At 45.3% G+C, this 27,869-nt stretch overlaps 2 protein-coding genes across 10 annotated transcripts in view; one reads left to right on the forward strand and one right to left on the reverse strand.

Moving 5' to 3' along the window:
* The window catches only part of INTS14 (integrator complex subunit 14), a 33,108-nt gene extending 32,445 nt beyond the window's left edge, over nt 1-663 (reverse strand). For 2 of the 3 annotated variants that reach the window (XM_068553884.1, XM_068553867.1), the window contains exon 1: nt 282-640. The gene's annotated coding sequence lies outside the window, so the exon portion shown is untranslated. Of the gene's footprint in view, nt 1-281 lie in introns of all 3 variants that reach the window. The other variant, XM_068553875.1, reaches the window with a different exon arrangement.
* Nucleotides 664-727: 64 nt separating this feature from the next.
* SLC24A1 (solute carrier family 24 member 1) overlaps nt 728-27,869 on the forward strand; it is a 40,598-nt gene continuing 13,456 nt past the window's right edge. The window contains exons 1-9 of one of the 7 annotated variants that reach the window (XM_068553949.1): nt 728-1,920; nt 2,175-2,267; nt 4,975-5,107; nt 6,394-6,495; nt 8,800-8,914; nt 9,693-9,830; nt 10,896-11,260; nt 13,958-15,980; nt 26,996-27,049. In XM_068553949.1, the coding sequence (XP_068410050.1) occupies nt 14,088-15,980; nt 26,996-27,049 (1,947 nt within the window). In that variant the 5' untranslated portion in view covers nt 728-1,920; nt 2,175-2,267; nt 4,975-5,107; ... (3 more) ...; nt 10,896-11,260; nt 13,958-14,087. Of the gene's footprint in view, nt 1,921-2,174; nt 2,268-4,974; nt 5,108-6,393; nt 6,496-8,799; nt 8,915-9,692; nt 9,831-10,895; nt 11,261-12,323; nt 12,349-13,957; nt 15,981-26,995; nt 27,050-27,869 lie in introns of those variants that run through there. The other 6 variants (XM_068553937.1, XM_068553971.1, XM_068553943.1 and 3 more) reach the window with 6 other exon arrangements.

A 27,869-nucleotide genomic window follows, 5' to 3' on the forward strand; every position in this document is an offset into this window, starting at 1 on the left:
ATTTGGTCATCTCCATCAGCTACACATTTATAATACTTCCCAGGAGACAATTAGCTCGTTCATAAAGAACTGATTCTGAGGAGTATCGCTCTTAAAGCGTGATTCCACTCGAATTTCTAGGAATCCGCTAACCTACTCTTAAGTTTGTCTGTTGGCCTCACATCTCTTGCCCGGATGAGTCCCCTCCACCGTTCTCAGTTACAACTTCACCTCTAAAGTGCCAACCTGTAAATACAGAACTCCTGCATTTGGATCGCGTCTGCCTGGGGATGTATTTTTACCTTAAAATCAGTCAAAAATCTTTGAGATCTGGAAGTCTCTTATGGGAAGAGGAGGCGAAGGGGGCCTGGGCAGGGGGCCGACATCGTGGTGCTTGTGCGGAGCTCTGGCGCGGCAGAGCGAAGGGAGGCCGAAGGCAGTGCCCCGGAACTGGCGCCGCAAAGACGGCGCGGGGCGGCCACCTCGGCGGCGGAAAGGCCGGGCGTCGGCCCCGCGTTGTTCCCCGCCACCGACCCCTTCTCCTGCAGCTCCAACAAGCAATCCAAGACAGCCTACGGTCTCCAGCCTCCTCCACTCACCCCACGCCCTTCACCGGCACAGTCCGTCACCAAAACCTTTCCGCCTGCGCGCCGCAGCCGGAAGTATACGGCCGCGCGACGAAACGGAACTCGGCGCCGTGGGTGCGCGAGGCGCTTGGGGCGGGGCTTTAAGGACGTCGTGGGCGAGGCGTTGACTCAGCAGAGAAGCTGCCGGGTGCGTCTTCCTCAGTGCTTCTCTTCGCAGCGTTTTGTCCGCGACCGCCGCCACGACCCCACTCCCCACATAGTCCCCAACTGCGCCGGGCCCGGACTGTGTTCGCCTCTTCGCTCCCTTCCCGTTCTCGGGCTCTTCCGTATTTGTTTCTGGCCTCCTGCCCACCTGCCTCTCGTTGGCCCGTGGGCCTCACCTGTCTGGGTAACCCGTGAGCAATTCACACTCTGTCTCCTCACTCACCTGGGCTCGTTGGTGCACCAGCCTGACCCTCACTGATATTTGCCCCTCTTCCCCGTCCCTCTTCAGACCCCTCACTCATATCCTCTGAACTAGTTGACAGAATCCTCCTCCTACTCTTTTTAAATTGTAATTCCTGCCTGAGGAGTGCTCATACTGAGCACGCTGTGTATTTTTCGTAGCTGACGTGAGCCAGTTTCCACGTCAAGACTTTCCCTCTTGGTCTCCTCAGCCCGGATGCTCACTTTATCCCCGACCCCTTTGAGGGAGGTAGAGGGAGGGTTCAGTCAGTTCCCCTGCCTTGGCCAAGGTGCGCTGCTGAGGGATTTGCACTCAGGCTTTCCTGTGAGTCATCATGGGCCCTCGCGTACCTCACCTCTCGCCACTTGGTGTCCCCATAGCAGCCTGTGCCTCAGCGAGGTCCTTGAGGGGACAAGGAGTGACTTTCTTTCTAACCTCTTAGAGAGCTAGCAAATGCCAGCTAGAGGTAGGCCTGAATGGATGCCAGCAGGCCCCTGGGTAGTTATGGTTCAAAAAACAATGCTGTACCACATAGGTTACAAGTGGGAACAGAAAGGCCTCTAGAAGGCTTTAGGCCTTTGCCTCCTTTTCTTTTGGTTGGTGGGAGGGGGCGAGGTAGGAGGTGGGTCAAGGAGGGAGGATGCTTTGAACCGAACAACTGAGTCTGTCTGACTTTTCACAGCTTGTTCTGTGGGAGAGTGTGGGCTCCAGTTGCTTGTAGTTCTTTCCTGTCCTCTCCTTATATCAGAGGTGGCAGAGGAAGGCGCATCACTCCATGGGAATGTCCCTGTCAGCATCAGGGCCCAGGGGCAGGCAGACTGCCCTATTTGCTTCAGAACGTCTCTCCCCAACTTGGCTGGTTTCACCATCTCAAGACCCTGTTATGCTTGAGCAGGCACTGGAATCTAGGTAAGTAAGGCTGCATCCTGATTACTTCGTTGTAGTTTCTAATTCTTTCCCTAGTGGGAGGGATGTGGCCAAGAACGTGTGGGCAAGGGAGTTTTCGAGCTACCCCTAATGTGCTGATGACTTAGCCCTGTGGTCACTGTTCTGGTAGTTCCAGCTCAGCTCCATGGACTGATTCATTACCTTACCCAGTCCTAAAGATTAAGTTTATTAGTTTGCTGATGGGTGATCACATCTTCTAGTTCTTCTGAATACAGGCTTTCAGGAGACCAGGGAAGCAAAAGGCAATCGATTAAAACTGATGATAAAAGGGAGGACTACCAAGAGGACCACATCACTTAGGGCAACTGGTAGGTGCTTTTGTTTTTGTTTTTTAATTCTTAGTAGAATCCCATTAAAAATCAAAAGGTTGTTCAGTGAATATAAAATCAGAGAACATTAGCACAAAGAGTTAGAAGGTCTTAAAGGAGAGGTCTTTCAAGCCATAGCTGGCTAATAAATTGCTTTTTCCTACTCCAGAGACCCTTAGCATTTGCATGTTTCCACACATTAAAGGAAATCGGTAAACAACTTCCTTTGCATAATCTATCATCCCCTTTATTTTTTCCTGCTTTGAAACAGTAGACAGCTGTCACAGAGGCTTTGAAAGGCAGAGTGATTTGGTCTCCAGTCTGGCAGAGTAAAGGTTAGTGACAGAAATAGCAAGCTGCTCACAGAAGCCAGGTACTGGGGTTCAAGGGAGGTTCATATACCCATCCAATTCTCCAACAGCACGTGTTGAAAATGTAGATTCCCAGGCCATGCTGACTGAATTGGAATTTCATGGGCTGGTGCCTGGAATCTTCATTGTTAAGTTCCCAAGGTGATTTCCTTCCTCACCTACAGAGAGGAAGGGTAAGGAGTGAGTGAGTGAGGAAAAGGGAAAAAGAGAGGTTAGGGGAAGGCGGTGAGCCCACATTCCTTTTCTGTTCTTCCCTCCCTTTCCATCTCCTGTGCTGTCCTTTGCCCTATGTCTTCCTTCCTGCCTCCTCTAGTCTGGACCATGTCCACTTCCAAATCATACTTCCAAGCTCCAGGCTATCTGCTTTCCCTCATCATCCTACCCCATTCCTCTATTTTCACCAAAGTGGAAGTCCAAAGAAATTGTAGATATGACCCTTTTGTCTTCTTAAAAATTTTTATTATTGAAGATTTTCAAACATAGACAAAGATAGGGGAATAGCATAATAAATCCCCATGTACTCTTCACCCTATTTCTACTATCAACTCAATTCTCAGTCTTGTTCCATTTATACCCCTACCCACTTCTCCCCAACATATTGTTTTGATACAGATCACAGATAGCATAACATCTTGTCCATAAGTATTTCATTATGTACCTCTAAAAGAGAAGGATTTTTTAAATTAATAAACTTAATTTTTAGAGCACTTTTAGGTTCATAGCAAAGTGGAGTGGAAAGTACAGAGAGTTACCAAATACTCTGTCCGCACACACACAGCCTCCTCCACTATCAACATCCCAGCACCAGAGTGATACATTTGTTAAACTCTATGAACCTACATTGACACATCATTATCACCCAAAGTCCATAGTTTATTATAGGGTTCACTCTTGGTGTTGTACATTCTATGGGTTTTGACGAATGTATAATGACATGTATCTACCATTGTAGTATCATACAGAGTAGTTTTCACTGCTCTAAGAATCCTTTGTGCTCTTTTTATCCCTCCCTCTCCCGTGACTCCCAGGAACCACTGATCTTTTACTGTCTTCATGGTTTGCCCTTTCCAGAATGTCATATAGTTAGAATCATATAGTAAGTAGTCTTTTCAGATTGGCTTCTTTTGCTTAGTAATATGCATTTAGGTTTCCTTTACGTCTGTTCATGGCTTGATAGCTCATTTCTTTTTAGTGCTGTATAATATTCCACTATTTGGAAGTACCACAGTTTGCTGAAGAATATCTTGGTTGCTTCCAAGTTTTGGCAGTTAACAGTAAGGCTGCTATAAACATCCTTGTGCATGGCTTTGTATGGGCATAGGTTTTTCAACTCAACTGAATAAATACCATGGAGAGAGATTGCTGGCTTGTATGGTAAGCATATGTTTAGTTTTGTAGGAAACTGCCAAACTGTCTTTCAAAGTGGTTGTACCATTATATATTCCCAGCAGCAGTGAATGAGAGTTCCTAATGCTCTACATTCTCACCAGCATTTGATGTTGTCAGTGTTCTGGATTTTCACTATTGTAATAGCTGTATAGTGGTATCTCATTGTTGTTTTAATTTGCAGTTCCCTAGTGATACATGATGTTGAACATCTTTTCATATGCTTACATGCCATCTGTATATCTTCTTTGGTAAAGTGTCTGTTCAGGTCTTTTGCCCATTTTTTAATCAGGTTGTTTGTTTTCTTCTTGTTGAGTTTTTTTTTTTAAACATCTTTTATTGATTGATTAATTGATTGATTGATTTTTTGGCTGCATGTGGGATCTTAGTTCCCTGACCAGGGATAGAACCCACGCCCCCTGCAGTGGAAGGCGGATTCTTAACCACTGGACCACCAGGGAAGTCCCCCTTGTTGAGTTTTAAGTGTTGTTTGTATATTTTGGATAACAGTCCCTTATCAGACATGTATTTTGCAAATATTTTCTCCCAGTCTGACTTATCTTCTCATTCTCTTGACAGAGAGAGACTTAAACCCACAACAATTAAACTACCATTGTCACATTTAAAATAATTAACAATAAATCCCGAATATCATCAAATACCCAGTCAGCTTTCAAATATCCAGTTGTCTCATAAATATCATTGCAATCTCTTGATATATCTCTGAAGTCTCTTAATCTATAGGTTTATTCCTCCATGTCTTTCTTCATTTGCAACATATTTGATGAAGAAACTCTGACCTCCCTCTCAATCCTCCTTCAGTCTTTTCCACAGCATTTGAGAAAACCACAGAGCTTCCCCAGTCTAAAATAATAGAAAGACTCATTGAACAAAGAAGCGATTTTGTACAATTCCAGTTTCAATTAACTTCATCTCTGCTCTGTAAATAGGGGTGAATCTTATCCACCACTGGATCCTCAGGGTCTGGCATGTGACACTCGATATGCATTTGTGGAAAGACGATAGGAGGGAAGGAAGAGACGTTATTAGAAGAAGGGTCAAAGGGAGAAAACAGAAAATTTGGTGGGTACTACATTTGTCTAAGAAAGTAGAACTGAACTTTTTTATTTAGGACCCCCTCTCCTTTGAAAAATGTTATAAACTCTAAATTTTTTTTTTTAAAATAAATTTATTTATTTATTTATTTATGGCTGTGTTGGGTCTTTGTTGCTGCTCATGGACTTTCTCTAGTTGCAGAGAGCAGGGGCTACTCTTCATTGCAGTGCGCGGGCTTCTCATTGCAGTGGCTTCTCTTGTTGCGGAGCACGGGCTCTAGATGTGCAGGCTTCAGTAGTTGTGGCACGTGGGCTTAGTTGCCCCGCAGCATGTGGGATCTTCCCGGGCCAAGGATCGAACCCATGTCCCCTGCATTGGCAGGCGGATTCTTAACCACTGCGCCACCAGGGAAGTCCATAAACTCTAAATTTTTAAAGGCCTCTCATGATCTGGGCCTGCATCTGTCTTGCCAGGCTCTCTCCTCACCCTCTTAAAACTTTGGTAGTATATTTCAATGAAAAAGCAGATAAAGCAAAACAAAACTAGTTTTAAAAAAGTTATAAAAGTAATTCATTTATATGGGAAAAATTCAAACAGTTTCAAAGTACATGAAGTGAGAAATTAGTGGTTTTTTCCTAGAAGTAACCATATATATCTCCTTGCCTCAAGTATGGTTCCAGCTGCTGGGTTTGAGAGATGAAGTACCAGGTCTTTTTTGTTTGTTTGGTTTTATTCATTCTATATCTACTGGTGACAAAAGTACAGCTATTCTTACATAGTCTTTGCAAAGTTGTTTCTACCTATGCGCGTGTGAGTGTGTATATTCATTCCTTTTAATTGCTATGTAATTGACTATTAGAAAGATGTGATATCATTTATGTAACCAGTTTTCCATCAATGTTTAGATAGATTTCAGTTTTTGCCTTACAGGCAATGCTGGCAGACCATCATTGGAGCTTTTCCTCTGAGGTGGGAAGCTGCTGGAAAGTTTGGAGTATAGAGAGCCATGATCTCACTTACAGTTTAACGGCATCACTTGTGCTGCTGTATCAGATTTACCCTCTATCCGCAGTGTCTTCACCAGCACTGGATATTAAATTTTTTAGTCTTTTTCAATTGATAAGCCAAAAATACCCCTCACTGTTGCTTCAGTTGACATTCCTTTGTAAAATCAGATTTGACAGGGTGAGTTTTACTCAGTGGGCTGTTTCACACTCACTTAGAGAGGAGTTGTTAGTTGTACTGGTACTGTGTGGATTCCTGCATGGCCACACGGAAGCCCTCTGATAGAGCCTGTCTGATCTCTCCTCTAGACCCCAGGCCCCTCGGGATGGGTACCTGACTGTGAAGCCAAAACCCTGTCTCTGAACTGCTTACCAACCTGAAGTGTCACCCCCTGCAACTCCCTGCTTCAGGTATGGCTCCAGCCACTGGCTTGGAGAGATGAAATGTCGTGGGATGTTTGGGGGCTTATTTTGTTCATTTCCACCAGTGACAACTGCACAGTCGTTTAAAAGAAATCCTATAAATGATATAAACAATTAAAACAATATAAACAGAAGGTCTTGAACTGTGACACAGTTCAGTATCTGACAGATCCAAGTGCTTCCCCACAAGTTCTCACTGTACCTCTTAGAGCAACCCCATGAGGAAGTTCGTCTTTCTTGGTTTTATAAATGAGGAACCTGAGAATGAGAGACCTTTGGAGACTTGCTCCTGGTCAGACTTGTTACTTTATTAGAGGTTGCAAAGTACTAGTAGGTCAAATTCAGCCGCAGCCCCATTTTGTTCGCCTTTAATATTTTTAAACTGTTTTACATTGGAATGCTTATTGATGGGTCATTCATTCTCTGTCCAGACACAGCCCTCATTACTCTCTGCTGACTTTGAATAGAGCTGATTTAGCTTAATTTTACCCACCCAGGCCCTGAAGGCATTGGATTTTGCACCCCCTGCCAAATCTTGTCTAATTCCACCGTGCAACTGTAGGGTTGATATCAACTCCTGAGGTAGGCCCAGAAATAAACCAGCCTCAGCCACAAACCCTCAGTGTCAGGTGCAAAGCCTAATTCCTTCTCCCTCCTGTTCTAATAGAACCATGGGAAAGGCCTTGAGCTGCAGAGCGTGGGAGAGGAAAGGCCTACCTGCCGTCCTGCCCAGCCCCAAAGCCCCGCCTTCCTCAGCCCCTGATATTATTGTGAGGGTCAGAGCTAGATTTACCTCACCTGTCCTGCCACACTGTTCCAGGGAGAGGATAAAATAAGACAACTTTGTAGAAAAAGCAGATCAGCTTCCCCTCCTTGGTGGTGCTGGTCTTTCTCCAGCAGTTTGATCTCTGAAAGGCCGTGAGCCTTTGTGAGTGGGCATCTCCCCACCCCACACATGTGTAGCTCAGGTGCTCCATCTCTGAGCATCTCCTCACTGGGATGTACATCTTCAGTCCATCAACAAATATATTAATTAATTAATTAATTAATTTTTAAACAGAGGCACAGAGTTATTTATTTATTTATTTATGGCTGCATTGGGTCTTTCTTGCTGTGTGCGGGGCTTTCTCTAGTTATGGCGAGCGGGGGCTACTCTTTGTTGTGGTGCACGGGCTTCTCATTGCGGTGGCTTCTCGTTGCGGAGCACGGGCTCTAGGCACGTGGGCTTCAGTAGCTGTGGCACACGGGCTCAGTAGTTGTGGCTCGCGGGCTCTAGAGTGCAGGCTCAGTAGTTTTGGCACACAGGTTCAGTTGCTCCGCAGCATGTGGGATCTTCCCAGACCAGGGCTCGAACCCGTGTCCCCTGCATTGGCAGGCGGATTCTTAACCACTGCGCCACCAGGGAAGCCCCAACAAATATATTTATTGAGTGCCAGACACCGTTCTGGACTCTGGGGTTTCAGCCGTGATTAAGAGAGGAGGTCACCTGCTAGTAAGAGATTAATGCGAACATTAATCAGGTTATTACACAGTAAAGCGTTGTCACAATGGAATGCATGGAGATTTGCTTCCCCCCAACACAGTCTGACTATGATCTCCAAAAGCAGAATAACAACAACAGTACCAGCCACTGTTAATGTGTTTTACATATTAACATATTACTTAATTCTTACAATAAGCCTACCAAGCAAGTAGTGTCATTATCACCCTCATTTTACAGTCATTGAGAAGTTAAATTCTTGCCTAAACTCACACCACTGGTACAGACAGTGCTTCCACTCTTGGTTGGGCAGCAAACTTTTCTATAGCCTGTTGAATTTCAAAGTGTGCCGCAACCCCATGAGAACAAGACAGAAGGAACCAGGTTCGCCCCCAACAGTTGGGAATTAGGTTAGACGCTAGAAAGAACTCCTTGGTAACAGTTATGAGTGTATGAGAGAAAGCAATCCTTTTCTGAGTATTTGTTTCCTCTCCTGAATTTTCTTTTCTTTTTTTTTCTTTGTTTTTGGCCATGCCGCATGGCGGCCTGCAGGATCTTAGTTCCCCGACCAGGGATCAAACCCACACCCCTTGCAGTGGAAGTGCGGAGTCTTAACCACTGGACTGCCAGGGAAGCCCTCTCCTGAATTTTCTATATTGCACAAATAACGTTGTAAAAATAGAGGAATTATTCTAGAAAAGAAAGATCACTCATAATTTCACCTCATGAATTGGGTTCCTTTTTCCATCTTTCTGAACCAAACTGTGACTGTGTTAGACACTTGGTGTAACTAGATCTGGTTTTGCCTGCAGCACTCTTAGGAGGCAACGATGTGGTAACTAGCGGAGGTCAGCCCCTCTACCCAGGCTTCCAACACCCAGAGTGACCCCTGGACACCCAGAGATGAAGACAGCTCTTCCACAGAGAGTGAGCAGCGCTGTGTGCTTCAGCAGAGGGATCTGGGTACCTTCACTCAGGGTGAAATAGGGCACGGATGAAGCTGTGAGGGATTACCTGCTATTTCAGATGGAAGTAATCAAAGCAGCATGCTATCCCTGTACCTTGGGGGAAACAGAGAAGGGAAAGAGGAGCAATCAGTAAGTATCAGGCAGAGTTAGCTGAATGATTGAAATGGTTTCAGGTGAGTGGGTAGGATCATGAGACACCCCCCGCCCCCATTGCCTTGCTCCACTCCCATGTCAGTCAGCTCCGGCCATGAGCTAGACACACAGTTCCTCAGGTATCTTGGGATTGTGGACAAAGGATGTTGCCTGCCATATCAGTAAACAAAGGATGACATGACCATCAAGCCATCAGCCACTGCAGCTGCCCCCCACTCCCTCCCAGTGGTGCAGCCAGAGGGGAACTCAGGATGGAGATAAACAGGCTACTGGCCCTAGATACTTAAGGTGCATATCAAAGGAATAATTTCATTAAGCCCAGATGCTTGCATCTTCCCACACATAGAAAAACACTAAACTCATTAACTTGAGATGTCTAGTTTTCCTTTAACTAGCAGTAATCTTTTGATGTTCAACTACCTGGGTTTTCTGCAAAAACTCCTGTGTATCCTGGCTCCTCCCTTACCTCTTCAGAGTAGTCCCTCAGAACTATCTGAGAGGCTGTATCCTGGGCTTAAGTCCTTAGTAATTCCCCAAATAAAACATAATTCTCAAGTTTTAGGTTGTGCTTTTTTTTTTTTCAGTTGACAGTTTGGGTGACCATAAAGGGACCCAGAGCAGACTTCCCTCCTTCGCCTGAACTCTAGGAGGAACCAGAGCCTTGGTACCAGCAGAGGCCTCTTGTGCCCATTCGCCTCCTTGGAGAGTCCAGATGAATTTGGGTGAGTCTCTCCTGGTTCTCAGATCTCCCGATTATTGGTTGATGTTCCTGAGTTTTAATTGGCAGTGTACAATAGGTACCTGGCTACCCAGCTGAAAGATACGGGGTGGGGACCTGGTTGAAAGACATTGGGAAAAAGTACCTCCCAGCTGAAAGATACTAGGGGAGCCTGGTTGAAAGACACTAGGTTGCTCAGTTGAGAGACACTGAGCTGTCTAAACTGGGTGATTAGGTAAGAGAGTGGCCTAACATCTTTCCTAAATGAGGGGCATCAGAAAGCCAGCCTCCAACCAGGTTTATGTATATACAAACTTAGCTACAAGTACTTACTTAATTGGGAATTAAAGAAAATCTTTCCCTGAAAATGGCCAGTATGGGGCTTTTTATTGTGTAAGCAGTTAAGTTAGAGAAAGCCAGCTTGATAAAACGTTTTTTCAGAATTCTGACCTTAAAGAAACAAAAGCCCTTCTAGGGAGAACTTGCAGTTCTCTCCTTGTGTCTTTGAGATGTGAAGGTTCTACCTGATATTCTTAGAGGTGTGTGTGTGTGTGTGTGTGTGTGTGTGTGTGTGTGTGTGTGTGTGTGTGTGTTTTGATGGTCTCTGCCATCTGGGCGGTACACATATGGTGTTCATTTGACAGCCAGTCGAATAGACGGGGATTCTGAGCAGTTTTTGTGCCAGCTCTCAGAGAAATTTGTCATAAGGGGTCCCACCCAAGAAGGGGCCTTTGTCATCTTAACCTTCATTGCATCCACCTGTACAATGAAGGCCCTTTACTTTCTTAGACTGTTTTTGGGAGTAAACTTTCTAGATTTTGTGGAGGCTACATCTTTTGCACTCTCTTATGGGGATGCCCCTTGCATCTTACTGGTTTGAGTCGCTATTAAAATACTACTCGTCAGTGGCCAGACAATGGATCTTTTAAATTGTAAAACTTTATGTAGAATAATCGTAATAGTGCAACTCTAGGTATGGGAAGAAGCAGCAAGGGAAAATATTTCCTGGATCATAATAGACTAGTAAGACAGGAGATCCAGATAAATTTTTTTTTTTTTTTTTTTTTAGGCTGTGCCATGCGGTTTGTGGGATCGTAGTTCCCCGACCAGGGATCGAACCCGGGCCCCGGCAGTGAAAGCACCGAATCCTAACCACTGGACCGCCAGCATATTCCAGAGAATTTTAGATTATCAGTAGGGCCTGATCCAAAAAGTAGCACATTGAGTGGCCTATCAACAGAATCTTTGCCTGATCCAGGAACCACTTCCTAGTGCCATGGGACAAAATTGGTCATAAAATGCCTCCCAAATGTTGGTCGAATTTATGACCAAGAGGAGGTGCTGTGGACAAATAATGTCACCTGCCATATCAGTAAGCAAAGAATGCTGTGGCCATCAAGCCATCAGGCACTGCAGCTGCCCCCACCCCCATAGGTAAGGTGCATATCGAAGGAATAATTTCATTAAGCCCAGACTCTTGCATCGTCCCATGTATAGAAAATCAGTTAACTCAACTTGAGATGTCTAGTTTTTCTTTAACTAGCTGTAATCTTTTGATGTTTGACTACCTGGGGTTTTTTGGCAAAAACTCCTGTATATCCTGGCTGCTCCCTTACCTCTTTGGAACAGTCCCTCAGAGCTATCTGAGAGGTTGTATTCCAGGCCTAAGTCTTCAGTAATGCCCCAAATAAAACATTTGATTTTATTTACTTTTAGGTTGTGCATTTTGTTTCAGTTGACAGTATGTCCCAGCCTGCACTGGGGAGATCTGTCAGTGCCCTGTCCCTCAAGAATTTCCCTTAGGCCTAATAAAATAATTTTTTCATGTGTGAAATGCTTTAAAGTTTGTAAAGTATTTCTCCCACATTCCCTCATTTTTAAAAATAGATTTTATTTCTTAGAGCAGTTTTAGGTTCTACAGCAAAATTGAGTAGATATTCCCTTATTTTTAACTTTGATTGTCACATCCACCCTTCAAATAGGTAGAACAGGTGTTATTATCTCTCCATTTACATTTAAATTACATTTAGAATCACACAGTAGCAAACAGAGCCTGGTGCTAACTGAGGTCTTCTGATCTTTTAAGCCTCAGGCACTTTCTCTTGGTTCCCACAGAGTGCCTTCAGAATCTTTCCAAATCTTTCCGGAAACTGTGGATCATCTCTCATTCTCAGAGCTTAGAAATTAGTTTGAGAAGTTCCCCCAGCTTCCCCCTTGAATGCAGGGGCCCACAGAGAATCCATCTATGTCTTTGGGGGAAGGTCTGCTCTCTCAGGCTCTGGCAGAGACAGTGGGACCCAGAACTTGTACAATGCCCTGATAAGCTTCTTAGAGGCGGGTATTAGCAGGGATTGGATATCCTTCCCCTGAGATGCCCTTCATACCTGACCCTGCCTTGAATTAGGATTCCATAGGGGAGCTGGGAGCAGGAGATGGGGTGTTCCCTGCTGTACAGCTTCAGACTTACTCTTTGAGACCCTGGATCCAGAACTGAGAAGATACCCAGATGTCCAGGTTTGAAGGTAAATTATGTGATTAGGTAGGAGGGATCAGCTGGGGTGCCAGCTCAGCTCTGTTACATAACACTGGCACACCAGAAAGAGATACTCTCCAAAGTTTCTTTTGGAGATTCAGAGTGTTGAGTATATGGCGAGGGTTAGGGTAGACAGGGAGATGGTGGAAAGACAATGATAGGAATCAAGGACAAAGAAGGAAACTCACTAATTCCATACTTATTTTGCTTTCCCCTCTTTCGCTTTTTAAGACAGTTGTATTTGCATTGCTAATTAGTGTGGTATGCTGGAAAGACTGGGACATTAGAAAGCTCATCTGCACAGCTGCTCACTAGCTGTGTGATGTTGAGCAAGTCACATCTCTCTGGACCTCAGTTTCTTCATGTCTGAAATGGGGAGTTGCATTAAACAGTGTCAGTAATTCTTTCCACCTTTAATGACCTGAGATTCTATGGGTTATTCATCTAACTTGTAATATATTACTTCATATGCAAAACTGATCATTTCTAGTTATTGTTTTGTAATAACCTGTGGACATTGATGAGAGAATTCATATTTAGTTGGGCTGGGCTTCTCTGCCCTTCTTTATAAATTGAGAATTCTTTGAGGGCCTTAAATGTTTTTCCCTCCTGAGTCCTTATGTAAAATTAACCCCTATGGGGCATTGATTCTGTACAATGCTTTTCCCAGACCGGATGTGTTTTTACTCTCCCAACATTCCTGTGACATAGGTATTGTTATTACTATTTATGTAGATGGGTATTATTATTACTATTATTATTTCTATGAAATTAAATTTAAAATATTATAACATGCACGTGATAAAAAGGTTAAACAGTTAGACTGAAGAGTAGGATATACTGAAAAGTAAGTCTCCCTCTGATCCCTGACCCTTAGTTTCCCTTTTCCAGATGTCTTTTCAGAGAGAATCTTTGCATAATCAGTGCATATGTTATCATGCCCATTTTACAGATGAAGCACTGAGGTTCAGCCTGTCCAGGGTGGCACAGCTAGTAAGCAGCAGATCTGGGAACCCAGCCTTTGACTCTATTCCCCATGTTCCTCCCATGACACCACACACTGTCTGGGAAGCTTCATGACGTTAAATTTTAAGCTTTGTCCTCTCTGAATGACGGTGGAATCGTTTTAAAATCAGTCCAGTAAAAACACATAGAGCCTTGCACTGCTTTCCACTACTGCCCCTTTCTGTCTAAAGCTTAAAATCATATCTCCTTACTTCCCTTTTGCCTTGGATAAGGTGAGATTTGTGGCCTGGGGCACCAGCTACAGATGACTGAGCTCTCAGCAACTCTGGCTGGACCTGTGGAGTGTGGGCAGACCTCTTGCAAGGATCCCAAGGAGAGCTGGGTAGACCCAGCTCAGGAACCTGGGCTGCTGGCATGCCTACACAGTAAAGAGGACCCCAAGATGCTCTTTTTCCCATGAGCAGACATTGCCCCCTGGAGCAGGGGGCAGGGGTTGTTTTGTTCCAGCAGAAACAACTGACTTTCGCTACAAAGGCCCCTGTGTGAATAGTCACTCTTCCAGATAAGGGTTTGGTGGATCCCAGCTCTCCTTTTAGGAGCAAATAACCTCTTCTTTTTTTTTTTCTTTCTAGGTTTGTGGTTACCCCCTGGCTGGACTTCATGGAGGAATCTTCTCTGATTTCTAATCTGAATCCCAGAGCAGCCCCCATCTTTCAGTGGACAGAATGAGAGGCCTTCTGTAACCAGGCATAACTGGCTATCATGGGGAAATTGATCAGGATGGGGGCACAGGAGAGGCGGTTACTCTGGCCAAAGCGGCTTCATTGGAGGCGCCTCCTCTTCCTATTGGGAATGCTGATCATGGGTTCCACCTACCAGTACCTGAGGAGCCCCCGGGGGCTCCCCTCACTGTGGGCAGCAGTCTCTTCCCAACAGCCTGTAAAACTAGCCAGCCGGGACCTTTCCAACAATGAGATGATGATGGTGAGCAATGACCCTCCAAAATCTAGCTCTGAAATGGAGGTTGAGACATGGGCACCCCAAGCCACAGTGGGCAGAGATGGAACAACACCTGGTGTAACAATGGAGAACACCCCCAGTATACCTAGAAGAACAGCCAACGTCATTCCAGCAACACCCAAGAGCAGCGACAGCCCAACAGCAGCCCGCACGGAAAAAGTGAAGGAAGACACCCCAGCCACACCCAGTGGAGCACTGAATCACTACCCTCCAACTTCAGGCAGACCAGCAGTTAAAAATTATACCCCAGCAACACCCAGGGGAGCAGTGAAGAGCTACCGCCCAACTCAAGCCTGGGGAAAGGTGAGGAAATACACCCCATCCCCACTTGGTAGGATGGTGACCAGTTACGACCCATCCGCATTCATGACAATGACCAGGAGCCGTGGGATCACCCCCAAAGCAACAGTGAAAGACAGTGAAATTATGACAACCAACAAAATACTGGAGACCAACCCTTCCAAGACAGTAGTGGAGGAAACCACCCCAACTCCTCTCAAGGGAGTAACTGATAACGCCCCACCCTTCCTGATAAATGACTTAGAAACAGACATCTTGACTTCTCCAAGGAATGTGGTAGAAGAGAAGACCCTAACTACCCCCAGAAGAGTGGACAATAATAGCTCAACCAACCACCGGGGGTTAGTGGGAAAAAACAAGCTGACAACACCCCAAGGAACAGTCCTGGAGCACACCGCAGCCATCTCTGAGGGGCAGGTGACAGTAAGCATCACGACAGGCAGCAGCCCAGCAGAAACCAAAGCCTCTACTGCTGCGTGGAAGGCTAGGAATCCCTCGTCCAGAACCAGTGCACCAACTGTTGGAATATCCTCAGCCACCTTCTGGGGGCTGGTGAAGAACCCTTCCCCAGCACCCACCACTCCAGCAACTCCCAGGGTCAGGGCAAATCCGACCACTCAGGTCCATCACTGTGTGGTTGTAGAGCCAGTCCCAGTCTCGCCCACTGTCCCCTCCCCCAGTCTGACAACAGCTGGGATGCCAGAGGCTCCCAGTCCCTCAGTACTGCCTTCTGGGCAGCCAGACTTCCACCCCAAGGCAGAGTACCCCCGAGACCTGTTCAGTGTGAAGGAGCGGAGGCAGGGCTGGGTGGTCCTGCACATCTTTGGCATGCTGTATGTGTTTGTAGCCTTGGCCATCGTTTGTGACGAGTACTTTGTCCCAGCCCTGGGTGTCATCACAGACAAGCTGCAGATCTCTGAGGATGTGGCAGGTGCTACGTTCATGGCTGCTGGAGGCTCTGCCCCCGAGCTCTTCACCTCCCTCATTGGCATCTTCATCTCCCATAGCAATGTGGGCATCGGCACCATAGTGGGCTCTGCGGTGTTCAACATCCTCTTTGTCATTGGCACTTGTGCCCTCTTCTCCCGGGAGATCCTCAACCTCACCTGGTGGCCCTTGTTCCGTGACATCACCTTCTACATCCTTGACCTAATGATGCTCATCCTCTTCTTCCTGGATAACCTCATTGTCTGGTGGGAGAGCCTGCTGCTTCTGCTGGCCTATGCCCTCTATGTGTTCACCATGAAGTGGAACAAACAACTTGAGCTGTGGGTGAAGGAGCAACTCAGCAAGAGGCCAGTGGCCAAGGTCATGGCCCTAGGGGACCTTAACAAGGTAAGAACAGGTTGGCTCAGGCTTCTCTACCCCCTTTTGGGTAAAAGGGTGGGGGAAAGCCAGGGACTGAAGAATGGAAAGTGCTAGGTCAGACCTCAAGAGATGAGTGAGTGTTCTGGTTCCCTTGCAATTCATTCAATATTTATAGAGTCCTGTTTTCTGCCAGGCACTATGCTGGGGCTTTTGCAGGAGTGACCTTGGGTCAGCCCTTAATCGTCCTATAAAATGGTTATTATTAGGATCCCCCATTGGCAGGGGAAGAAACTGAGGCCTAATGAAGTTAAACCACTTGTTCAAGGTCACACAGCAAATAGATGGTGGAGCCAGGATGAACCCGGGTTGTTCTGATTGGGTCTTCAGAAATGACATTTGAGCTGGGCTTTGGAGAATGTCCAAGGAGATATCAGGCAGGGAAAAATGATAAAATGGGCATGGTATGTAGGGTTTATCTAGCACCCTCACTTTCATTTAATCCTGTTTGTTCACATTCCAGACCTGGAGGGGCTGGTAGTTTGGTTAGGGTCTGAGAAGGAGGAGGCTTTTTGAGTTTTGTTTTGTTTTTAAAGTATTGAAGATGGGAGCTCCACTCATCCAGTGACAAGCCAGCCCTGGGTGCAGAGCCCTTTCTCTGTGCTGACTGGAGACTGAGAGCTCCAACTCTGGGGCATTCTTCTGACTCCACAGTTCCTTTCCAAGAATTTCTCTGCCCCTGTGAGGGACCTTCCTGCTAAATTCATTGCATGATTCAATAATCTGGATAGTGAAATTTAATTGGGGAAGTGATCTCTAAAAATTCATCCCCAAGTTTTTTGTTCCTTGAGACTCCAAAGTGAGGGTACCCTGGGGAACACAGACCCCCATTTCTCTCATGCTCCTAAAGGGTGAGTTTGGGCAAAGTTTGGTTCATAGCCTGCCTGTTTCAGATCTCAGGCCACTAGTGTGAGCAGAATTTTGCATGCAAAGAGTCGAAGGACTTAGCTGCTTAATCCAGTGCAGTTTTGATGAGTAGGCAGGATGGAGACCAAACTCAGCAACATGTCTCAGAGATGTGTGATACAAGGAGATGAAATGTACTTCCTTTAGGACTTCTGAGGTATGTGTGGTGTTCAGAGCATAGAATTGAGAGTCAGGAAACCTGGGTTCTAATCCAATTCTGCCTCTAACTGTGTGACCTTGGACAGGTCCTTTCCCATCTCTGGTGGAAATGACAGAGTCCAACTAATCATGCAAATTGTTCTGTTTAGCGGTAACATTCATTGATAATGTCTTGTGTCTAAATGAGTTCCGTTCTGTCAGGCCCAGCACAGCTGTTGTTTGTCTGATCTGGTCAGCCGACCTCCAATTAGTACATTTTTGCAGATGGCCCAAAAAGGAGAAATATCCTGCCCAGGGTTGGACAGCCAGAAGGTATCCACACTGGAATGGGAACCCAGTATCCTAACTCCCCATTCAGTACTATTTCCCTCCAGATGACTGCTCTAAGAAGCCAGAGACTTAAAAAAGAAAGGGAGGCTCAGAGCATTACCTCATTTAATATGAGGAAACAGGGCCCTCCCTCCTCCTGAAGTTCTCAGGGCAGGCTTTGCTGAGGGTGACCATGAAGTCTGGTACTATTCTCTGAGAAAGTATCTAATGCCTTGGTATACATTAGGCCAGCAGTTTTCAAAATTGGGCCTTACCTGGCGGGCCAGTGGTTAAGACTTTACCTTCCAGTGTAGGGGGTGCGGGTTTGATTTCTGGTCGGGGAGCTAGGATCCCACATGCCTCATGGCCAAAAGGCCAAAATGTAAAACAGAGGCAATATTGTAACAAATTCAATAAAGACTTTAAAAATGGTCCACATCAAAATGCCTCTTGACTTGCCTCCCAGTCCTTCATAGTAATTCTGTTTTTATTTAAACTCTGCAAATTCTCAATTTTCAATTTTGTCAGAACTAGACCATCAGAGCAAAGCTTGCCAAGCAAGTAAAGCATAATCATGATTTCAAAAGAGAATTTGTAACTTACTTAAAAGATTCTTCAAGGCCTTTAGTAGCAGCTCTTTGCCAACCAGTGAGAGCAGTGCTGATTACAACTGTTCATATCTATTTATTGAAACAGATCCAGTATGAATTTTAATTAACAGCATTATTAAAAAAGAACAGGTTGAAATACTGGCTGTCCTTGAAAGTAAATTTATATTTACTTAAAATTGAAAACCTATAGTTAGGAGTTTGGAGCACTAACAACTGCCTTCTAAAAATTAGTCCAAATAATTTAAAAACTGGAGCTATTTTGAAGTGATTTTTAAAAACATCTGGATTTGGAGTTTCACCCCAGGTTTCTTATAGCCAGAGAGAGCGGTATCTGCCTTTGCTTATATCATTCTGTCTGTGTTTGACTGCCCCAAGACCTATGATCTTGTTTGAGGGAGGTAAATTATCCTGTACTTCACTGACGGAATGAGGGAAGCCATTCTGTTTGAATTCTTGAAGCAGTTCTCTGAAAATCCAGTCTTTGATCTAGTAAACTGTGTTGGTATTCATTTTTGTGATTTATGCAAGAATGTGTACTCACCTCTGCAAATTATCTTACTTTAACTATGAAACTTTATGAAAATGAACATGCCTTGCTTACTCACTCACTCACTCACACTGACCTATCAGTTCACACCTCTTCCCTGACTAATGGGTTCCTTCTTTGAGCTTCTCCTTGAGAAGGCAGGGGGTCAGGGAAACTGGGCTTATGCCGTCAGCCACACACCCAAAGGTAAGGAAGTAAGAGAGAAGTGGGGAAAGGCCAGACCGAGTGGTAGGGAGTCAAGGAGGAGGGTTGGGGAGAAATCAAAGCCACGAGTGCTCAGGAAGTTTAAGCAGGGGGAAGACAATTAGAGGGCAGTGGAAGCCAGCTCCTTCTTGGAGGGAAACAGGAACAGGAAAGACACTTGGGCCTCCCCCTTCCTCTGTTGGCAGCCTGGGGTGAGGTGCGGCCACAGTGTTAGGCTCCTCATTGCCACTAAATGGGGGAAATAATCTTTATATCTCCCAAAGGGCTGAGCCCAACGTCTCATCCCTAAAGCAGAAGCTCCACAAGTATTGGGTGGTTTCCTCAGGGAACTCTAACAGGTCAGGGTCTCCAGTTTATAGAGAAAAAGGAATAGGGGAGGGAATCCATACTTGTGGAGGGCCTATGACATATGTACATTATCTCGACAATTTCTCATAAAACCCCTGCAGGAGGGGAGTTCCCTGGTGGCCTAGTGGTTAGGATTCTGGGCATTCACTGTCGGGGCCCAGGTTCAAGCCCTCATCAGGGAACTGAGATCCCCCAAGCCCCGCGGCGTGGCCAAAAAAGAAAAAAAAAAAACCTGCAAGAATAAATTGTTATTGCCATTTTGCAGGTGAGGAGACTCTGAGGCTCGGAGAGGATAATTAACTCTGCCAAAGTTACACAGCTAGTTGGTGGTCCTTATCACCAGTTTATGAATCCATTCATCTGGGTTTTAACCCAGTATCCATGGCTAACTATCCCTGTTATCCTGGGCAAGTCAGTGCAACTCCACAAACCTATATTATTAAGCACTTAAATGAAAAGCAGTGTGGGAAGTAAAAAGATCATGTCCCTTCCATTAGAAGGGACAGGCATAGACAAAAGTAACTGATAAAGGGAACACTGTGCAAAGTACTACAAAGTCACTTTGCTTTTGTTCGAGGTCTCACGCTGCTCATCTGTAAAGCGAATGGGATGGACTAGTGCAGGGGTTGGCAGACTTTTACTGTAAAGGGCCAGACAGGAAATATTTTAGGCTCTGCAGGCCATATAGTCTCTATCACAACTACTCAACTCTGTTGTAGCATGACAGCAGCCACAGACAATAAGTAAATGAATAGGAATACCCCTGTGGTGTTTTACTAAGCAACATAATCGCAGGTGTTCTCCTACCTGAACAATTTGGAGATGTAAGATCAGCAGAGAATGATTCATTTTCATATCAGATATTCACCCAACTGATATCTGTGGAGTTCCTCAGCTGGAGGACCTTTCACTTTACTTTTTATTCTGCTCTGGTAATCTAGAACCAGGATAAAGTTTTTTTTGTGAATGATTCTAATCAGAATTTACTTAAGGGTATTTTCAGAAAAAGAAAAAAAGATGTGTCATTGAACATAGACACATAGTAACTATTTTAGAGTCTGTCTTTTGACACTGGCTGCAAAAAAAAAAAAAATTCAAAGCTAAAAATATTTCAGACAACATTGTCAAACTGACATGTTTTGGTTTGAGGATGCCTTTTATGAACCCAATGAAGAAATGGTAAATGTTTGGTTTTTTTGTTTTAAAAGATATATTAATTAATTTATTTTTAATTTACTTATTTAATTTATTTATTTTTGGCTGCATTGGGTCTTTGTTGCTGCGCGCGGCTTTCTCTAGTTGCGGCGAGTGGGGGCTACTCTTCGTTGTAGTGCGCGGGCTTCTCATTGCAGTGGCTTCTCTTGTTGCAGAGCATGGGCTCTAGGCGTGCGGGCTTCAGTAGTTGTGGCTCATGGGCTCTAGAGCGCAGGCTCAGTAGTTGTGGCGCGTGGGCTTAGTTGCTCCGCAGCATGTGGCATCTTCCCGGACCAGGGCTCGAACCCGCGTCCCCTGCATTGGCAGGCGGATTCTTAACCACTGTGCCGCCAGGGAAGCCCAGAAATGGTTAATGTTTGCATAGTTATCAGCACAGTCTAACTTAGCTTGCTCTGAAACTTTTTTACCTGGTTTTAAAGCTCTCAGTGTTATTTGTTCTGGCCCCAAATGATAAATATTTGACCTTCCTTGACCATGCATAGTTGCAGAAAGCCAAAGTTGAGGCTCTAGCCTGGCCAAAAAGCCTTATTTGTATTTGAAGGATGATGGGACCTTCTTTATAGAGAGAGCTACAAGCTTAGCTAGAAATAACTGACCATCTGCATGAGATGCTGATGGGCAAGACAGCCCTGTGGGGCACCAGTGGTGAAAAGGGATGCAAGGTGGGGAATGAGACTGGTCCGGGCTCCTTTGGAAACCCCATATCCACATTCAGCCCACAGGAATACTTCAGAATGTGAAACTCCAGGAAGAAGTCTGCCACTCTTTCTTAAGTGCATTGCAGGCTATTTTCTTCTTGGCAGGGTTTTTTTTATTAAACCAACCGACAGAAACCCCAAGCAGACAAACCTGGTGCCTCCTTAGGAACCAGTCGTCCCTTTCCTGTCAGGGTTAACATTTACTCCAGTGACCTGTACTGCCAGACAGCCAGCTGTCTGCTGTGGAGACAGGGGTGCTGGACAGGAAGCAGCCACCAGGGCCTTTCCTGCCTCTGTGGGCTTGACCTTACTAGCCTGCAGGGAATCCACTTTGCTCCCAAAGAACTCATCCTAGCTAGGCTGAGGGGTTCCCTCCTTTTTTTTTTGGCCGTACCACACAGCTTGTGGGATCTTAGTTCCCTGACCAGGGATCAAACCCAGGCCCTCGGCAGTGAGAGTGCGGAGTCCAGGGAATTACCTAACTTCTTAAATAATAGTCAGCTTCCCTCCAGTTGTCAGGAAAATATGGTAAGAATCAGATTCTCAGTATAAAGGCTTCTTTTCTTCATAAAATTTTCTTAAGCTTTCAGCATTCATCTGCTGGTGGGTGCTAGCAGATGACAAAATGAATGCATAAGAAACAAACAAATATTAACAGAAAAACTCAAACATCTGATCATGCCTGGTAGAACAGCGTGTTGTTTCCATGGATGTGTGTATGCTTGTAAGAGATTTTACATATTCTGCTATTCATACAACAGAGCGATCTTTTTTCCTAGTGTATGGGATGAGATTAAATATGAAATTAGATATTCATGGTGTTCTACAAATAACAGCATGATTTCTAGATGCTCTGCTACCTGAATAAATTGGAAATATAAAACTAACAGAAAATGTTTTAGTGTGGGGGAGTGGGCATATGGATGATAAACAAGTAGAATAACATATTTCTGAGTATGAAAAGTGCTGTGAAGGAAATAGTGTATGTGATGGAGAGTGACTGTAGGTAGTGGGCCCCCTTCAGCGAGGGAGAGCAGGGGAGTCCTCCTGGAGGAGGAGAAGTTCAGGTAGACAGTCCAAGTAGAGTTCCATGAGAATTCTTCTGGAATTCTTCCCCATGCTCCATAGGGGAAGAAGAGGAAACAGCATTTGCAAAGACTCAGAGCAGGGAAGGACCTTGGTGCACTAGAGGAAAGAACTGGAGGCCAGTATAGTGAGTAAGGGGAGAGTGGTACAGTATAACACTAGAGACGGGGATGAGAGCTGCTTCATCAGAGCCTTGTGGATTAGATACGGAGTTTGGATTTTATTTGAAGTTCAATGGGAAATGATGTAATGAGGAATCATAGTTAACTGCTGTGTACAAAATGTACATTCCCTAACTGCTGTGTACAAAATGAATGGTAGGTGTGCAAGGGTGGAAGTAGGGAGTCCAGTTAGGAGGCTGTTGTGGGCATCCAGCGTGTGTGCACGTGTGTGTGTGTGTGTGTATCTTTGAGAGATATTTTGAAGACAGAATCGTCTGGATTTGGTGATGGTGTGGATGTGGAGGGTGAGTGGAAGTCAAGGTTTTTCGCTTGAGCAGCAGGGTGGATGGTGGCGCCATCTAGTGAGAAAAGGAAGACTACAGGAAGAACAGGTTTAGGAAGACTCAAAAGTTCCCGCTCTGGAATGGTGAGTTTGAGTGTTTATGTCACCTCCAAGTGGCTATGTCTACGAGACAGTTGTACAAATGGGCTTAAAGCTTATGAACAAGGTCAGGGCTGGAAATAGAGATTTGTGAATCGCCAACAAATGTATGGTTATTAAAATCAAGGACCAGCTGATGCTACTCTGAAAGAGAGAGAGAGATTAGGATTAAGCCCCAAAGAACTCTGATGTTCATTCATTTGGCAAACATTTATGGAATCTCTTTGTATGAAACCTATGTAGGGTCTGGAGATACAGTGAGAATTAAGGCAGCCCTCAAGGGGCTCAACCTAGCAGAGGAGCAGGAGTTGATCCAGGTTTTGTGGGGTCTGACACTCTTTAAGAAAAGGAATATAAAACTATTGCTACAAAATTAAATATGAGGCCTCAGAAAGGGTTTGTGAGGGGAGAGATGGGCCCTGAAGTTTAAGCTTCATCAGCTCTGTGGTAAATCCCCCTTAGTGGGGAAGACAGAAAAGTAAAAGTAATATTTACCATATCATGTGTAATGATATAGGTAAGTGCTGAGGGATTTAGCACTGCCGAGAGTGGACATCTCAACAAAAGTTAGGGAAGGCTTCCTAGGGGGGGTGATGCTTAGCTGAATCTTGAAGGACAAGCAGGGGTTGGCTGACTGAAGAAGGGATAGGAGTCTCCTAGGCATGTGTAAAGGCCAGGGGAATGAGAGAGGGTGATGAGACTATAGCTGCACTGTCCAGTATGGGAGCCACTAGCTACATGTAGCTACTGAGCTCTTGAAATGGGGCTAGTCTGAATTGAGATGTGCTGTAAGTATGAAATATACATTGGGTTTCAAAGGGTTAGTATGAGAAAAAAGGTAGAATAGCTCATTGATATTTTTATATTAATTACATGTTGAATTATAATTCTAATATATTGGGTTAAATAAAGTACATTATTAAAATTAATTTCACCTGTTTCTTTTACTGTTTAAAAATGTGGCTACTAAAAAAATTAAAATTACATGTGTGGCTTGCGTTCTATTGCTATTGGACAGCACTGAACTGGAGGTAAACGGGAGGCTGGAATATGCTCAGCTAAGGAGTGTGGACTCCCTCCTGAGGACACTGAGCCCCCAGGGTGCAGGGGAGGGACATGATGTGCTTTGCTCAGAAAATCACTCTGGCTGAAGAGTGAATGAGGAACCAGAAGAGGAACAGTCCAGGAGTCAGGAGGCTGTTGCAGGATTGTAGGCAGGAGAATAGAGAAATGAGGCCAAATTTGAGGACTTTCAGGAACTAGATCTGACAGTTAGTTGTAGATGAGCTGTGAGGAAGTGAGGAATTTGGGTAGACTTTTGGGTTTCCAGCCTAGACAGGTGAGTGGATCAGGGTGCTAGACTGTATTCAGTGAAGGTAGGACTCAACCAGGGATTCAGTAAATCTTTGTTGAATGAATGTTTAAAAAAACACACAGACCAGAATGTGCAGTTCAGGAACTGTGTCATGGGTGGTCTAGAAAGGGAGAGGTCAATGATTAACTGCTACATCTGTGGGAGATAGGAATTGGAGGTCAGGAGGACAAGCCCCCTGAAGGGTCGCCCTGTTCGCCACCACAGGTTCCCGTGAACGGCTGGCTGCAAGGGATCCTGTTGCTCATCCTCATCAAGATGCATCACAGGTGTTGGGGGTTTGGCTGGCATGAAGACATCTTCTTTGGTTTTCTTAGCCCTCTGGTTAATTTTCATGAGGAGAGGGAGAAGGTGGGGATGGTGGGACTGAAGAAAGAGGAGGATGATTGGTGTAGTGTGAGAGGTGGATGTGGGAATGTGTTTGTAATAAGGGCATACTCTGAAAGCACCTACTTGCTGGTACTGCTACCCATATATGGACCCATCAGTCCCACTCAAATGTAGACAAACATTTATATCCATTTACCTGAAATGTCAATAATATGAAACAGAGCCACTAGGAAATATAAATTTGACTTCATTTCCTTATTTATGCTTGGGAAAAGAAATGTGATTTAGTAAAAACAACAACAAAAACAATCCTCTGAATAGAGATTAGGAGGTCGGGGGTTCTGTCACTATTGTTGTGAGTGTGGGAAAGTCACAGAATCTTTCTGCATCTCAGTTTTGTCATCTGCCAGAATAGCAATAATAATACTAGCCTTGTCTGTTTCATAGAATTAGTAATATGGAATGAGAAAATGCATGTGAAGGGCTTCAGAAAGTTAGAAGTGCATACGGAGGGTAGAAGATGTTGATATGTGCAATGAACAGTGAACCCGTAGAGAAGTATTTTGATTTAAATAAATCTGAATGGAAGAGAAATCATTAGACATGTGCTTCGTGGGGCAAAAGTCAGTCTCTCCTGCCCTTTTGTGGACAGAACCAGCCATCCCAAAGGGTAGCCTGGCCTCTCGTATTTCTAAGAACTCATTGGGTGAGAGTTGGATGTGATAAATAGTGAGGTGGCTGGGCCAGTGGGGTTTGGTGCTGTAGCCTCCAATATCCCAGAATTGTGAAAGAGGGGGTTTGTTCAGAAAATCCACAGTGCCCCCTTCATATTCAGATTGGTTATTTCTGCTTTGTTTCATTCATTTGTATGTTCATCCATTTGTTCATTCATTCAACAATGTGTATCCAAGCCTTCAAACCTCCCCCATCCTTCAAAGATTATCCAAACTTCACCTACTTTCAGAAGGCCTCCGTGTCCATCCCAGCACAGCACCTTAATCTGTGCCTCTCATTTCTTCAGGCACATTCTGCTTTCTCATGTGTTCGTGTTATCATTGGTCTCAATTCCTTTCTGTAAGTAGAATCCATGCCCTAAACATCTTTGTATACCTACAGCACTAGCATAGTGCCCAGTAAACAGCAGGTGCTCAGAAATTAAGAACTGAATGAATGAACAAATTGGGCGGACGGATGGGTGGGTGGCCCTGAATCAGGCAGTATTCTCTGTATTTTCTGATCAGGCAGAGATGGGAGTGTAGCACGTCCAGTTCTACTTCTGGCCGTGGAGGTTGGTGAGGTGGGGGAGGCAGTGGAAGGTGAAGACAATTACTGGGGGCAGCCATTGGTGACCCTGCTGTCTGAAGATGGCGCTAGAGGTCACTTGGCATATCAACTCGTTGAGCTCTCCTTAACCGAGCACCTGCTGTGTACAAGACACTATGCCACAGGTTAAGGGAACAGAGATAACTATATCGTAGTTCAAAAAGACGTGAAGTCTAGCTGGGTAGACAACTAATATGTGTGAACAACGATGATTTCTTTAAAAGTTCGGATGGTGTTACGAGATAGTAAATGCAAAGTGGCAAGCTGGTGGTTCAGAGAGTAAATACTGTGGGCGTAATGATTCTTCATCTTGGACCTTCTAGGTCTGTCCCCTTCCCCAGCTGGCTACCCTACAGCTTCCCCAGGACACTAGCAAGCACTTATTCGATTATAGAGCCAGATTTTTGGTATCACAAAATGTGTCCACTGTTGTTATACAGCTTTTGAGGAGAGAGGTATTGTAGAGAGCTGGAGTGAGGGCTGGGCTGGGGGTGAAAGGGGCCATTTGGGAAAGCGTTATGTAAGAATTCACCCTGAATTTTCTGAAAAATTGGTAGGCATAGAGGGATGGAGAAGGCATTTTAGGCAGAGGGGAAAGGCATGAACAAGGGACTACGAATTGGAATAGGTTAGGTATATGCAGGAGACTGTTCATTCATTCATTCATTCAACCAGCGTTTTCTGAACCCTTGCTAAGTGCCAGGCAGTGTTCTCATGCTTGACATACAAGCATGTGTCATGAATGAAATAGTCTGCCTTCAAGATGCTAGTGGGACAGTCAGTTTACTTGGGTTTGCCAACATACAAATAACATACAAATAGATTGGGGAAAGTGCTATGAAGGAAAAGGAGTCAATAAAAGAGAATTAGCCGGGCACCTTAGCTTCCCAGAGGAAGGTGACATGTAAGTGGAGACCTGAAACATGGGGAGTGGAGGAAAGAGGGTTCCAAACAGAGGAGGAGGGACCGTGTGATGAGGGTTTCGAGGTGGGTAAAGAGGATGGTGCATTTGAGGGACTGAAAGACAGCTGTAGCTGGTGTTACTGGACCTCAATGAGTGGACACATTTGACTGGGAATACTGCATGCAGGCTGAAGCCAGACTGTGGAAGGCCAGGCTGGGGGTGGTGGACATGTTAAAACATTTTCTGAGGCCAGGTTATCTCTGGGTGTGTTTCTGTGTTCCCACATGAGGGCTCCCTGGAGAGAGAGGGAAGTAGGGAGGAAGGGTGAGGGTCTCTGTGAACATCTTGTGATTCCTGTCCCTATTTGCAGCTGGGCGATGGGACAGTTGTGGTGGATGAGCAGCAGGATAACAAGAAGCTGAAGGTGGGTGCCGTGCGGAGTCTGCCCAGTGGGGATACTGCAGGGTTTCAGAGGACAGCCACAGACCCAGGGCGCTGTGGCCCTGATGCTGGGGATCCTGGGCTGGGCTCGGACCTGGGAAGCTCCTGGGAACGCTGCCAGGGTGAGCCAGGGAAGGAGCCAGAGGGACTGTCACCTCCAGGTGGCCTTGGAGGAGGTGCTAGCTTGGGAGCTAAGTCCAGAATGTCACTGCTCACTGCCTGTGTGAGCTTGGGCCTCGGATTCTGCATCAGTAAAATGACTGGACTAGATGAACTCAAGTCCCACTTTGTAGACCCAATACTCTATGATTGATCTAAAAGCCTAATTACCTGCGGCTTTGGAATGCCCCAGAACTAAGAGAAACATACGAGGGGTGGGGCGGGGGAATCTGAGGTTTCTGAAAAACTGTGTCTTAGCTGCCTTTGGCCTGTGGGCCTTTGGGAAGAAGTGGGGACCTTAGAGAGAAGAGGCCAGGGTCTGAATGAAACCTCCCCCATCCTATGAAAATCCCTAGGCCTGTTGTGAAGTATTGTGTTACCATAGCCACTAGATGGCAGAAGAGTTCAGATCCAGAGGGTTGGTTGGTGGGGAGGGAGGGACCAAGCAAGCAGTTTGTCTGACTTTGGATGTTCCTTGTGAGTCAGATGATGTTTCTATGTGTGTCGCTATTGTAATTAAAAAAAAAATTCAACTGAGTAAGTTTAAAGATCAAATCGGCTTTATTCAACGATTCATGAATTGCCCAGCATCCCATCTAACAAATAGAAAGGAGTTCCAGGTTGTTCCAGACAAGGTCACCTTC

This window comes from Eschrichtius robustus, chromosome 1, assembly GCF_028021215.1.
Source record: "Eschrichtius robustus isolate mEscRob2 chromosome 1, mEscRob2.pri, whole genome shotgun sequence".
NCBI lineage: Eukaryota > Metazoa > Chordata > Mammalia > Artiodactyla > Eschrichtiidae > Eschrichtius > Eschrichtius robustus.